At 47.8% G+C, this 14427-nt stretch overlaps 4 protein-coding genes across 4 annotated transcripts; 1 reads left to right on the forward strand and 3 right to left on the reverse strand.

Annotated features, from left to right (window-relative positions):
- Positions 1-7073: 7073 nt before the first annotated feature.
- CLAFUR5_08984 (putative beta-glucosidase M) lies at positions 7074-9677 on the reverse strand (the record flags this gene model as incomplete). The annotated part of the gene is made up of 1 exon (XM_047908132.1): positions 7074-9677. One exon carries the CDS (start codon positions 9675-9677, stop codon positions 7074-7076), a length of 2604 nt encoding a protein of 867 aa, XP_047765954.1.
- A 715-nt stretch (positions 9678-10392) lies between these two features.
- On the reverse strand, positions 10393-11211 carry CLAFUR5_08985 (Putative non-heme chloroperoxidase; the record flags this gene model as incomplete). Its single annotated transcript, XM_047908133.1, has 1 exon — positions 10393-11211. One exon carries the CDS (start codon positions 11209-11211, stop codon positions 10393-10395), a length of 819 nt encoding a protein of 272 aa, XP_047765953.1.
- Positions 11212-12190: 979 nt separating this feature from the next.
- On the forward strand, positions 12191-13098 carry CLAFUR5_08986 (uncharacterized protein; the record flags this gene model as incomplete). Its single annotated transcript, XM_047908134.1, has 2 exons — positions 12191-12620; positions 12674-13098. The coding sequence occupies 2 exons, from the start codon at positions 12191-12193 to the stop codon at positions 13096-13098; spliced, it is 855 nt and encodes a 284-aa protein (XP_047765952.1).
- Positions 13099-13476: 378 nt separating this feature from the next.
- On the reverse strand, positions 13477-14260 carry CLAFUR5_08987 (uncharacterized protein; the record flags this gene model as incomplete). The annotated part of the gene is made up of 2 exons (XM_047908135.1): positions 13477-13903; positions 13965-14260. 2 exons carry the CDS (start codon positions 14258-14260, stop codon positions 13477-13479), a joined length of 723 nt encoding a protein of 240 aa, XP_047765951.1.
- Between the last annotated feature and the right edge of the window lie 167 nt (positions 14261-14427).

A 14427-nucleotide genomic window follows, 5' to 3' on the forward strand; every position in this document is an offset into this window, starting at 1 on the left:
CGTTTACTATTTATAAAGTCATGTTATCTAGGTTTAGGGGAGGCGCAACGGTGCCTATATCCTAACTGTCTACGAGCGCGTAACTACCTACTAATAATGTCGCCGCGTTACGTTCTCTAGGCATCTACGCGCTATACGCCTTACCGTATTCTATGTTCTAACACGACTCTACGCGTTCTCGAGTTCTACGGTTCTGTCTATTCCTATTATTACGCGTCCCTTATCTAGATCCGCGATCTAGGTAGGGTAGTAGAATAAACTATAAGGGCGCGCGTACTATAGGGTCCGAACGAGATAGTTATTGTTCTACGAAGCTACGAAAGAGGAGCGCGAGGCGCGGCGAAGTTATAAAGTAAAGCTAAGCCGCGCTAACCCGATACGGAAGGTCCGCGGTTCAGCCGGGCCAACGTAGCTATAGTAGGGGGTCGCGGGCTACCCGTAACATTGTCTTAGAAAATGTCCTGTTTGTTCCTAGCCTTAGAGTTAGTCTTGTTCCGTAGAATTAGTTTAGCTAATAGTTTGCTATCTAACTACCTAGTTTCACCCTAAAATCCTTATCTAGTAAACCCGTTATCTAGACTAAACTTCGAGGAGGAGTACCGTTTATCTACTCGATCTCGGAGATTCTTAAGCTATAGTATACTAGTATACTCTCTTAAGAACGTAACGGCACCGCTATAGCTAATACTAAGTCCGAAGATTAGTAGGAGCTATAGTATAGAAGATATGTACACCTTAGTAAGGGACTACTAAGAAACCTATATAGAGTTACTAATAAGAAAGATCCTATTCCTATTCCTTCTAAACACTAGAATTGTAAGGTCTGCTCCCTTATAAATATAAGGAAGTTCAAAGGACCTACTATAGAGAGGAAAGGGGAGAGGCTAGCCCTTATCTCTATTAACATCTATAGGCCTTTTTAGGGCGTAGTCTCTAGGCTAGAATACAAATATTAGCTTAAGATTGTAGACAACTTCTCTAGGAAGAAGTAGGTAATCCCTTTAAAGGCTAGGAGCGACGCTCCTGTAGCCCTACGGGATTAGAAGGTCTAGGTAGAACGGTAGTCAAGGTGCTTTCTATCTACGATCTGTAGTAATAGTGTAAAGGAAATTCTCGCCTTACTAAAAGAGTAAGAGAAGGAGTTTAGTACTTAGATAGACACAACTAATGCCTATAACTCTCTTCAAAATAGACCTATAGAAAGGTCAATTCAAGCCTCTAAGAACATAGTCCGGGCTATACTTAAAGACTCTAGTATACTAGTTAAGTTCTAGCTAGAAGCTTTATAAGTTTAGACTATAATTAGAAACAGACTGCCTAATAGTCCGATTATTAATAGTATTGCTCTTTCACTAGAAGAAGCCTTTACTAGCTAAGTACCGTTAGTCGACTATTTCCGCGTCTAGGGATACAAAGCTATAGTCTATATAGACCTAAGAGCCTAACCTTAAGGCTAAAGGAGAGACAAGTTGATAAACCGAGGAAAAGAAGCCGTGTTTATAGGCTACTTAGAAAACACTACAAAACAATAGCTGTTCTAGGATCCCGACATAAAAGCTATAAAAGCGTATAGTCACGTCGACTAGTTTAAGAATAAGAAGGGGGGAGATATAGATCTTGGTATCACCTTTACTAACTAGCCGAGTCGAGCGCTATAGCGTAATCCTATTAGGAGGAAGCCCTTTAGGGCGAAATTTTCCGATAGAGGATTATTAGAGATACCGTTACGAAGGCTAAGAGAAAATATTAAGGCGGTTTTGACACTATCGAAGGCCGATAACGGTAGATCTATATAGAACCTACCTAAGTCATTAACACTATAGTAACCGCTGTTTATATAACTTCCCCCTCCCCTAAAGGACATTAGGGAATACTAGAAGTTTAGAGATTAGGGTACTCTAATAAAAGAAAAAGAAGATATTGTTCAGTTCGACCTATCCAAATACCTAGCGCCACCTTAGGTTGTAGGTAATAAGAGGTCAAGGGGGGACGGAGATAATAACTCTAAAGAGTATAAGGCTAAACACTATAAGGCTCTTATCGTCTAGATGTTCTATTTAGACCCTATAATAAGCTAGGTAGAGGAGATTCTAAACGACGTAGAAGAATATATATTTGCTACTATTAGGTAGGCTATAGCCTATTAGTAGGAAGTACTAATTCTAAAGTCCTATAAGGTAGCCGTAGGAGACCCCGAATAGGGACATATATAGAGAGAGGTAATCGAGAACGAACTTATTGCCTTAGTAAGCAATAACACCTAGGAAGCAGTTGTACTGCTAAAGGGTACGAATCTAATTACTTCTAGGTAGGTCTTTAATGTGAAAAGAATAATTAGTAGAGCTATTAAGAAGTTTAAGGCAAGACTAGTTATAAGAGGGTTTTTATAGAAATATAGGGTTGACTTCGAAGAGACCTTTACACCTACTGTTAGACATAATACTCTCCGAGTATTTATAGTAGTAGTGTGTAAGAGAGATCTCGAGATGCACCTAGTAGATATAAATAATGCTTTTACCTAAAGTAGCCTTCTTAAAGACATCTATATAATCCCACCCCTAGGAGTTGAAGTACCTCTAAACATAGTGTTTAAGGTCCTACGAAGCCTTTATAGGCTTAAGCAAGCAGCTAGAGACTAGAACAAGCTCTATATTACGAAGCTAGAGACGATTAGATTTACCTAGTCCTAGGTAGATCTATACCTACTTATCTATACGGATAGAAACCTTATAGTCCTTATCTATATAGATGACATACCTATTATAGCTCCGAAGCTATTAGATGTTCAGTAGTTTAAGGCTAAGCTTAGAAAAGTGTTTAAGATTAAAGATCTTAGTAAACCTACAAAGATCCTTAGAATAAGGATTATAAGAGATAGGTTCTAAGGCACTTTGAAGCTTGATCAAGGACACTATGTCTACGCTAACTTAGCTAAGATAAACATAGCTAGAGAGAAGGCTACGCTAACCTACTTACCTATAGAGAGCTACGAGCATTTAGTGCCTACGGTACCTATAGATAAGAGGTGTAATAAACAGGATTACTAGAGCTATAATAGTACCTAGATATAGCTAATAACAATAACAAGGCTAGACTTAGCATTCCCCCTTAGAAGAATTAGCTTATATATTACTGATCCCTCGTAGTAGTATATAAAGGCTTTAAAGAAGCTCTCCCGATACTTACGGTCGTACCTAGACCTAGGTCTTATATATAGAAAGGGAGGGGGCAATCTCTAGGGATACTCGGACTCTAACTACGCTATAGACAAAGTGGATAGAGTCTCAATTCTAGGATACGTGTGGTTCCTCTATAGATCACCTATGTCCTAGATAAGTAGGAAGTAGAAGTCTGTTATAACATTAATAATAGAAGCTAAGTTTATAGCTATAAACGTAGCCGTAAAGTAGTTATAATTTCTTACTACTATCCTTAGGGAAATAGGGTGCCTAGAACTAGTAGGAAAGAGCTCTTTCTAGCCGAGTATAAGGGTAAGCAAGGGCACTATTAACGAGCTAAGGCTAGTTAAGCTTATAGGTAACAACTAAGCCGCTTTAACACTTATTAAAGATACCTATATATATAAAAGGTCAAAGCATATTGATATTATATATAACTATGTTAGACATCTCTAGTAGTAGAAGAAGATTATAGTAGACTACTACTATATAAAGGATATAGCTACTAATAGGTTAATAAAGCCCCTTAATAGCTAGTAGTTCTAAAACTTTGTGAGGTAGCTCTAGCTTACGTAAAGGGATTATAGGAGACTATATAGCCTAAGTAGGAGTGTTAAGAACATATAGGCCGTAGGACAATTATATAGGTGTAGGTGTATTATATAACTAGATCACGTGACTAGGATTTGCTAGCCTATAGGCTAGTAAACATCCGGACACCTAGTATCTACCTATACTGACACTAGCGATACTATATATAGATACACGCTATCTTATTAGGTCCTTCTTTGTCTTTCGTATAATCCGCCGTCTTCTACTACTACGTAACTCGTAGCTATTTAATAGGATAGTAAGGACGCCGCTCGGTTCCTACCGTAGTGCTAGAGAGTCTGAATTTGCTCCGTAATTAGCTCTATTACTATTAGTGTTGATCGCTAGCTTCTTCCTCCTATCTATATTGCTAGGAGTACGTAGTTGTCCTCGGCTAGCTACGTAAGTCTCTAGGCTACTATCTTCTCTAGGACCTTCCCTATCGTGTTTAGAAGTGCGATTAGCCTATACGATTTGAGCTGAGTATAGTCCTCCTTCTATAGCTTACGTAGCACTACTATTATAGACTCTCTATACGGCTTCGGGTAATACCCTAGCCGTAGGTACGCGGTAAATAGGTTTGTAAGGCTCGGCGCGATCTCTTCTCTATACTCTTTTAGTAGTATATTTAGTATCCTGTCTAGGCGGTAGCTATATATAGATTTTGGAGTTCTTCGCCGAGAAGGGGTCTAAATCTACTAGCGGGTATATACGTAGCTAATTATAAATTTCTAGATTCTTTTTAACTAATAAGAGCGTACGCTTTAAATTATCTCTCGACCCTATATATAGCGTCTGTCCGCATAAGAGTCATAAGCGTTGCCGAATATCCTAGCTAAATCTAGGATCGTAGCGAATTGGTTTGTGCTCCGAGCGCGGTAACTAAAGGCACTTATAACTCTTATACGGACAGACGCTATAGGCGAGTAGCTACAGTATAGTACCGCTATATTTCAATCTCGTTATAATTGTAGTTTTCGCTACGGCATAGAAGATATCGAGAGGACAGTCTTGGTCACTAAAGATATCTCCTAAGTGTTAGTATGTCTTTGCGATCGCTGATGTCGTCGTCGCTATAAAGTTCACGCTATAGGTCGTATAGATCACATTTGGCCAAAAGGATGTACACTACTCCGCAAACTTAATGTGCAACAATGAAGTAGAAGGCCATAGCAGAGGTTTGGCAGCTTTTGAGGCCTCTGTTGTGCCGTACTGCCCCGTCCTTTAAGCAAAATGCCAAGACTTGGGTATACCTACGCATATCATCCACAAGTCAAACAAAACACGAAGAGGCAATGCAGAAGCATCAGAGCATGATCTCCCCTATGGACCCGAACGTATGTGCAACGCTTGCCAAAGAAAGGGTCAGTGACGCCCAAAGTGCAAAAAGAATGCAGAAGCATCACGTTATGATCTCCCAACGCTGGCGACTTGTTAGTAACTGTTCTAGGGCTTCTACAACTTCTGGAACGGGAAAATCTCACCGGGATCGAACCGCGGGCCTCAAGATAACATAGAATGGTAGTCTGTTACAGTCTTGCGCTCTGTGAAACGTCAGTAACAGGTCCTGGATATTTAATACCTCGTGGAGCGAAACTGACCTTCCAGCTGAGCTATTGAGAGTTATACGACGTCTGAGACATCGAATAGCGTGCAGTGTTACCGGCTGGTGTCAGCTAGAAAACTCATTACATATATATAGCTTTGATCAATTGAGCAGGCAGAGCGCTGGGGCTATGGTAAGACTTCGTATGGCCCCCTACACCCAGAGCGGGGCAACAGAGCATGCAGAACTAGTCAGCGAGTGAGCTGTCCGTTCATCTGCAGACTAGTCATGCAAAATTCGAAAATAGTGCAGGCCGCTCTCGGAAGCAGAGAGATCACTGCGTCGAATTACTCCGACTCTACCCCAGTGACACTTCGCAGCACAGTCCACAATGTATCTTCAGAGACGTCTACTGCCGTTTGCATTGTTGAAGTCATGTTCTACATGATGGCACGGAACGTGGTCGTGTGCTAACAAATTTGCAAGCACGTGCAGAGCCGCGCTAAGGGCACTAGCCGAAGCTTGTACAGCTCCAGCTCTGGACCCTGAAATGTCGTTCATTCACAAACATCATGCTTCGTTGCAGGCCCAAATTGTACGGCATCGTTCAAGCATGCATCCGAACTATCTGAATGAAGCGCAATAGCATCAATCGCTGTCGAGTGTGTGGGTGGTTCTTTCCGAATGCGGCTCCTTTTCCCGCCTAGCGTGCCATCGCATGACGAAGAGCTCTACGTGGTGAAGGCATAGCGTTTTGCATGAACTGGATTGCCGTAAGCTTTCACACAGAGGCCGAAGTGACTGCTTCGAAATCCCAGATCTACTCAGTCAGGAAGCCACTACTTGCGAACGACGCCCGGTAGCATCACGCAAGGAAGTCACTCGAGGCAGTGCAAGCGAAACGACGATGCGTACCACTTTCCATGTCCATGATAACGTATGATCAGGATGTCACGTACACGCCGACCTCTCCTTCTGATTCATCGACCCGCACTTTTGCGACACCGCCGCACGATCCTCTTGCCGCACCGATACCGAATGAATCAACGTCATGATTTCGCCATATCGGAGTACCACTTTCGTGCTCCGTAACCCGTGAAGAGATGGGACCAAATGCTTAAGCGGCCCAAATGCGGACATGGCACATTGAATGAGTCGTCTCGTGTTTGTATGGCTGTATCGTCCGGGCGCTTCAGCTTCGCAGCCGACATGTATATATTGCTTCAAAGAGCAGGTGGCCAAGGACAACCCCATCATACCTCGATACCCCGCGACGCTACCAACGATGCACTCGCGCTGGCATATGCCCACTCAAGCCCAGTGGCCGACAGAAGCCATTGGCTAGTGATGCGTATACCGTTTCTGCTTCGCACAGCGGTGACCTTCACGAACAGCGACTCCCGTGTCCCAAGCGCCAGTACTTGGAAGTGATCGGACGAGGACTGGTGGCATGAGCCAGGCAGAACGGGCGGACACCGGAGCTAGCCGCATACTGCCTTTGGTCGCCGAGATGGTAATGATGGTGAAGAAGCGGATCGATGAAAGGAACCTTGCGATGAAGACGACTCGGAACTTACTGACAAGGTATAGCGTATGCCAGCACCGAGGTCGCCGCTACCTTCGCCAACCCCTTCCACTCTGCCGTAGCCGCCTCATAAACGTGACCGCAACCAGACTTCGCAGAGCTGAGACCGCAAAACCAATCACATTCCGTTCATCTCGATTCTGGAGTACCATCTACCTCTCACCACTGTCGTTTACAAAGCCCTGGTCTGCAGGCTAAACTTGCTCGTCAAACAATTATCCAACACACTCTTCCCCACATACACCTTATACTCACCTTCCTGCATCATCCACATCTGCCTCTCCGTATCCCACACACTTAGATCCCGTCTCCTCAGCGGAAAGCTATAACTCGCAGACCCACCGGGCTGAATCCAATGCTTCTCGAACCCTCTCAGTGCTTTCGCGACACCGCTGTTCGGGATCCCTAGATACAGCTGTGCCACCTCTGCCGCGGCCACATCACCAGTGTTGGTCACAGTAATGCTCGCAGCCGCAACATAATCATATAAGCTCGCGAGGCCACCCTCAGACGTCTTGGACCCAGCGTCCGGAGGGGCCAGAGAGCAGTTGACAGCATCGTTAAGCGCGACGCTGAGGTTCGAGTATGTGAACGTGGTATACGTCAAGCCGTACCCAAAAGCAAAGCGTGGGACGATATCACGCTTGATAAAATCTCGGTAGTCGATGTGAACACCTTCCGTAAAGTTCGACTGCGAGTACTGAGGGTTCTGCGCATCGGGAAGGGTCGCATTCAGTAGAGTGCCATAGTCAGCTTCCTGCTTAGCTACGGTGTACGGGAGACGGCCGGAGGGAGATTGGCGGCCATATAGAATCTCGACAAGTGCGTCGCCGGAAGCTTGACCTGGGAGATGTGCATAGATGGCTGCTGTAATGTTTGAGTGGTCGATCCAACGGTCTACCAGACGAATGCCGGCATTGTGGATGACGACAATCGTGTTGCTGCATTTCGACGCAACGTTGGTGACCAGAGTGTCGGAGTATTCATCAGCCAATCTACTGCGATCAGCTGTCTCGGCAGACTGCGCGTTAATGAGCACCAAGCATGCGTCGCTGTCCTGTACCACGGGATCCTGCGTTACGAAGTCGGTATACAGGATCGTGCCATCGATATCTGTCTGTCGCTTGATCGCATCGAAGGGCGAGACCATCGACGCAGGAGCAATTCCTCCAGATCCACCTCCACTAATGATTGTGCCATTGAACGCAATCTCAGGTATAGAGCTTCCAGCTGGCATAAAAGACGCAGCAGACATGAGGTACTGCAGACCTCCGAACGGATCGCCGTTGATGTACTGTTGTGTATTGGCCAGGCTCACAGGGTACAGATCCGGCTGTGATGCTGAGGTATTCGACCCGCTGATTGCATCCCATCCAAAGAGCGACAAAGCAGCAGGCTGCTTCAGCGGTAGCGCACTGTTCTCGTTCTTCACCAATACATGACCCTCGACGGCAGACTGGAGGAGGATCTGGTTAGCTGCAGCCTCTCGGGCGTCCGTCGCATTGTTGGCTTTGATCCCGGGAGCAGTGAATGGCGCAAATCTATACCATGCGGCCAGGATACGTGTAGCCATATCATCCAGGCGAGTTGCATTCATGGATCCGTTGTTGACTGCCGTGGCAAGCTGGTTGTTGCCCCAGTATAGGCCAGATGGCATGACCATATCCATTCCTGCATCGGCGCTCGCAATGCCGGTGTGTTGAGCGTACCAGTCCGAGACTACGAAGCCTCCGAACCCAAGCTCTGTCTTGAGCAATCCATTGAGAGTTGCACTGTTCTGGCATCCATAGCTGTTATTGATCCGCTGGTACGAGCACATTACCGACCCAACGCCAGCTTTGACAGCATCGTAAAAGGGCCACAGGTAGAGTTCATGCATCGTGCGATCATCGATATTCGACGATACTGAGTTGTTGAGGTTGATGCCGGAAGGTAGAAGAAACCCCTGCAGGAAAGGGTTGCGATTCGTCTCCTGCTCATTCCCGATGTAATGCTTGACACAGGATACCACAGACAGTTGCAGCCCTTGCACAGTAGGCTCCACCAAAGCGCCTGCGAGGTAAGGATCATTGGAGAATCCCTCCCAATTTCTTCCGCCCTTCGCAACACGTCCCAGCGGACCTACAACAGGACCCAGAGCAACATTGACACCCTTCGCCTTGAACTCCTTGCCGATATAATTCGCTCGCCACCAAGCTAAGCCTTTGTCCCAGCTAGCACCAACAGACAGGCCAGCAGGATATCCATTCACCTTTGCAGTATCGCTCAGACGGACGCCACTCGATGCATCATTCAGACAGATACCGGGAAAGTTAAGCCTCGAGACATTTCCCGTGAATCCAGAACAGCCTTGAGTATCGTTCGCTGGGGTCACAATGGCGTTCTTCTCCTCGTCCGTCATCTGCGATACCAGAGCTCTGGCTTGAGCATATGCATTCGCCCATAAGCCATCTCCACTTCCCTCGGGTGATGGGTATACTGGAGGTGAATGGCCGTAGTCGTAGTAGCCGGATGGGTTGCAACTCTTTCGGGGATCGATGCCGGTCTGATTGAGAGCGCCGATAATTTCTTGTTGGTTGGTGTTTGCAATACCGGCTAGTACTACCGCTGCAGCATCGACAAGGTTCTCTGGAACAAATCCTATCGGCCGGAGGATGCTGGCGATTGGAGATGCTTCGATGGATGCTGCGGCTGCTGAGCAATTGGTGGTTGATGTTTGTGCATAGGCTGTCTGTATGGCGAATGCAACAGCGCAGGCGATCCAACCGCGCGTCATGTTGAGCTGTATCTACTCCAGAGAAATTGGCCTATGTATGCAAAGGTGGTAGTGGTCAGTTCAAGGACATAGCTCTTTATGTGTGCGATTCGATCGATTTTCGAGAGATCGGTTGTTTGGGCAGACTTGTATTTACGAAAGACAATCATAACGCAACCCTCAGGAACGAAGTGGCAGGTGGTCATTCGTGCAGGTGGCTTCCACGCTAGTGAACGCCATGGCGTAGATCCTATACATTGAGTTTCTCGTCAACATGCGAGGTACGCAATGTGCGAGATACTCCCTTTGGATGCGTAGCACATCATCGTGACCGCAGAGATGCGGGAGCTTATCATAATTCTTGTCTACAGGTTAGAACTTTTCACAGCGACAACACAACATCTTCGTTGAGGTGCCAGCAAGTACGCTCGAGAGGGGAGCGGGAGCAAGTGACCTCGGCTATCTCGAAATAACACACTGCTTCTTCTTTGTGGCCAAGAGGATGCTGATGTGTGAATGCAGCAACAGGACGGAAGTGATTTGGTGTCTCAACATGTGTGATACGTCGATGGAGGTGCAGAGATGAGAAATCGGCTTCAGCATGAAGTCAAGCGACATGGGTTGTGGTCTTGGCAGATCATGCCATCTTCCTTTGGCCGCGAGCAGATCACTGCATGGAAGAGCCCTCGAGCCCTAATGACGCCATATCAACATGATCGAGAGACATTCTCGTCTACTATACGACGTATCCTCTCTTCCGAAGCCAGCCGGCCAGGATTTTGTTCACCTCTTCGTGAGCAGTGATATGCGCGAACGTGCCCTGCTCAATGATATGGACTTCATCGACCTCATCTCTCAACCCTAGCTCTTTCTCCCACTCCAGCGCTGCAGGAGAAGTACAAATTGCCAACCGAGGTGCACTTCTCTTTCGCATCAACGCCTTGGTTTGCTCAGTCCTCCCAATGACCTTATCATCCAGCTCGAGCATGCCCTTCATGCACCCAAGCAGGGTTACAGGAGACGTCTCGAGAACTCTTCGATGATTCCAGGTTCGGATCCAGTCCGGTGTATCCTGTGTATACATTACCTGCTCGAACCACGATGCGACGATCTCCGATGCTCGGTCTCTTCTGTCTTTCATGGTCTCGACCAACTGTATCAGAGCGGGTGGCAGACGCTCTCCAAGGCCATAGATTGGATGGACCAACACATGCGCTTTGACTATACCACCATGCTCTGCCGCGATCATCGATGTGATACATGTACTCATCGAATGTCCAACGAGGATGACGGGCCCGACTTCGAGGCTTCTGACCAATGCAATGGCATCCTCTGCTAATGCGTCCCAGTTGTATGATGCATGCTCCGTGGCATTCGACCTGCCGTGCCCTCGGTGGTCCATGGCAATGACTCGAAGTCCATGCTCCAGAAGCACCGGAATCTGGAAGCTCCAATCGTGCGAGTCGCAAGCGTAGCCGTGAAGGAGTAAAACCGGCTGTCCATCTCCCTGGTCGGTGTAGAAGATGTTTGCATCTTCGCGATTAAGGTACGGCATAGTACCGTTTTTCGGGTCCCGATCGTGCAACGGTATGTCGGGACAGCTACTACTCAATTATCAGCAGTCGGGCAGACGCAGCCTGGCTCGATCTGGCAGAGCAAGCTCTCTGTAAGAGACAGCGGTGTTTCGTCATCCTACCGCTGAGTAAGGTAGAGACGTACAGACTGGTGGCCTGGGACAATGATCCTTGTGCCCCAGGAGGTCCGGACTGATCTAATCTCAAGTAGGGCTATGATTTCCCGAACATGGCAAGCCACAACAACAGTGTCGTACCGATCGCATCTCCATGAGGTGGAGCTGAACTGGATCAGTCTCGCCCACGGCAGTATCTCCAGATCTGGATCCATCGCCATTGTACTGCGGAGGCCCGAGGAACTACCATGCCGAAGGCTGTCTTGGCGGCTTGGTCGGCATGTGTTCGCGTCCGCACTCTTCCTTTCTCCAGTCGACCACAGAAGCAGAAAAGAATTCTGTCGCCTAGCAGTCGGTCTCTAGAAGAAGGAAACTATTTCGGATGCGTTACCAGGGCCGGATCACTCTTAAGTAACACGACATGCCAAGAAGAAGGGCGAGCTGTGAGTGGCTGCGATTGACCCCTCGCAGCCTTGGCGTGGTCTCGGACGGCTCGATCCGCTTTTACGACGAACACGACCAAGGCGACAACAGAAAGAACATCGGATTGAGATACGAGCTAGTGGTGGCTGAGGCAGAGCAAACTTCACCTACGCGTGTCTACCGTCATTTGTGTTGAGACCGTGCTCAGTAACCACGAACAGAACTTCCTTCTTAAGCAAGAACGCATCGCTCAACAGTGGATGCTACATTACACCAACCAACTCCTTCACAAGAACTGACCCGACCAACCACAACAGTCGTACGAGCAACTTAACTACGACAGAACATCCAATCCGATAACAACCACAACACTCACTCGAACATTGGACGCACGCTCGACGACTTCCTCAACACCACCACCATGTTGGTCACTCGCCAAGATGACACAGTCCTGGCCGACTTCGAGTACTACAAGTACACCCCATCAATGGCCGGCGCTGTTGTCTTCGTCATCCTCTTCGTCATCACATCCGTCCTCCACCTCTGGCAGATGTTCCGGACAAGAACCTGGTTCATGATTCCATTCTGCATCGGTGGTGTCATGGAAGTGATCGGCTACATCGGTCGTGCTGCATCTTCACAGGAGACTCCCGACTGGACCCTCGGCCCATACATTATCCAGAGTATCTTCCTCCTCGTTGCACCGGCACTCTTCGCGGCGTCGATTTACATGGAACTGGCGCGGATTGTCTTGATGGTTGAGGCGGATCATGCGCTGTTCATTCGGAGAAAGTGGTTGACCACCATCTTTGTTTGTGGAGATGTGTTGTCTTTCTTGATGCAGTCTTCTGGTGAGCATCTATCTGTCGAGCCAGTCATGCTGAAGTTACTAACGACATCCCAGGTGGTGGCCTCATGGCAAGCGGCAACAGCGATTCTGTCAACAAGGGCGAGAGCATCATCATGGGCGGTCTAGCCGTCCAGCTGATCTTCTTCTTCCTCTTCATCGTCGCCGGAGCAGTCTTCCACGCCCGTGTGCGCAAGTCGCCCACCGCGAAGTGTGCTCGTTACCCCTGGCAGAAGCACATGGTCAGCCTCTACCTGGTCAGCGTACTGATCTTTGTGCGATGCTTGGTTCGTCTGATCGAGTACGGCCAAGGCTTCGATGGTTACATCATCAGCCACGAAATCTACCTCTTCATCTTCGACGCTCTACTCATGTGGCTGGCCATGGTCGTCATGAACTGGGTCCACCCTTCGGAGGTTGCAGCGTTGATTCGTGGGTACGGCAAGATGAGTGACAAGGTCATTGGTACCAAAGATGTGTAAGTGCACCTCTGATCAGGTCAGATTGTCGTAACGAGAGGCTAACTTGACAGCGGTTCGCAGTACCACAACGTACAACTTGGACCATGGGCTTGAACTCCCAAACGAGGAAGTTCAAGTTCAGCCGAAGAGGGAATGCGTTTGAGCGTTCAGCAAGAAGCAAATCGGCAGCAGTCTATCGGCAGTGTCGACAGCATGATTTCACTTTATGAGCTGGGTTGGCCAACATCCGGCCTCCAGTATGAGTATTGAATGGGCATGGTGAGAGGAGAAGCATAAACATCGGACCGACATGATTCGGCGTATGCATGGAGCATTGGCGTAATGAGCGTTCTGATAGAGCATAGAAGTTCTTTTGTAAGATACCCAGCATCAAGCGAATCAAGGAAGATGTACTTCCACAACACTTCCGCGCCATTTCCCCATATTCCCCGCACAGGCAACGTACAGTTTCGTGTCATCTTTGCTGACCGCGAGTGAAGTCGGTCCTTGCAGAGGCGACCCATCACCACCAATGAATAGTGTCTGTCGCCCTCCAGGATCAATGCGATATATCGACTCGGAATGGACAGTGATCCAAGCATTGCCTTCGGAGTCGAAGTCGAAGTCATCGTAGGGCATGTTGTGCTTTGCTTCTTCATTGTGGGTCACGATCTCGATATCACCCGTCGTGTCCCCCTGGCTGTCAACCTTGACCTTGCAAAAGAGCTCCTGCGCCGAGTTGGTGAAGTAAAAGTACCCATCTCTGACTTTTGCACCGTTGGCACCCAAGGGTCCCTTGCTAGCTAATTCGCTCAAACCCAAGAGTCTATGCTGTAACACAACATCTACTTCGCCGGTTTTAGTATCGATCCGAAAGATCTGCCCACCGATCAAAGACTTTCATGGTGCTCTTTTCGAACTTCATCGAACCAGCTTTGATACCGCCTGTGACTGCGTAGGTGTCATACTCGATCTGGACGATGCCAGTAAGAGCAGTGGTTCCAGGCAGTTTAGCGACTAGTTCTGGTTCTGGCGAGGCGGCATTGGGGTCGAGATTGTAGACCGAGCCTTCCCGGAAGGTTGTGAGGAGGAGATGTCCATTAGGTCTGATGACGATATTCTCGATGAAGGTTGGCTCTAGGAAGTGGTAGATTGTTCTTGTCTTGACTGTGGCTGTGGACATCTTTGCCGAGAGCAGAACAGCGTCTCTTGAATATGCAGAGTCGAAGTGACTGGATACTGTTGATGTGCTGCACGTCAGCTTCTTACGGCTGGGCTTATGGTCGCACAGAGGCCGGCATCCTTCAGGATCCAGGACGTAGCTGCTTGTAGAATAGCCGCATCCTGAAG

The sequence above is a fragment of the Fulvia fulva genome, chromosome 9 (assembly GCF_020509005.1).
Source record: "Fulvia fulva chromosome 9, complete sequence".
NCBI lineage: Eukaryota > Fungi > Ascomycota > Dothideomycetes > Mycosphaerellales > Mycosphaerellaceae > Fulvia > Fulvia fulva.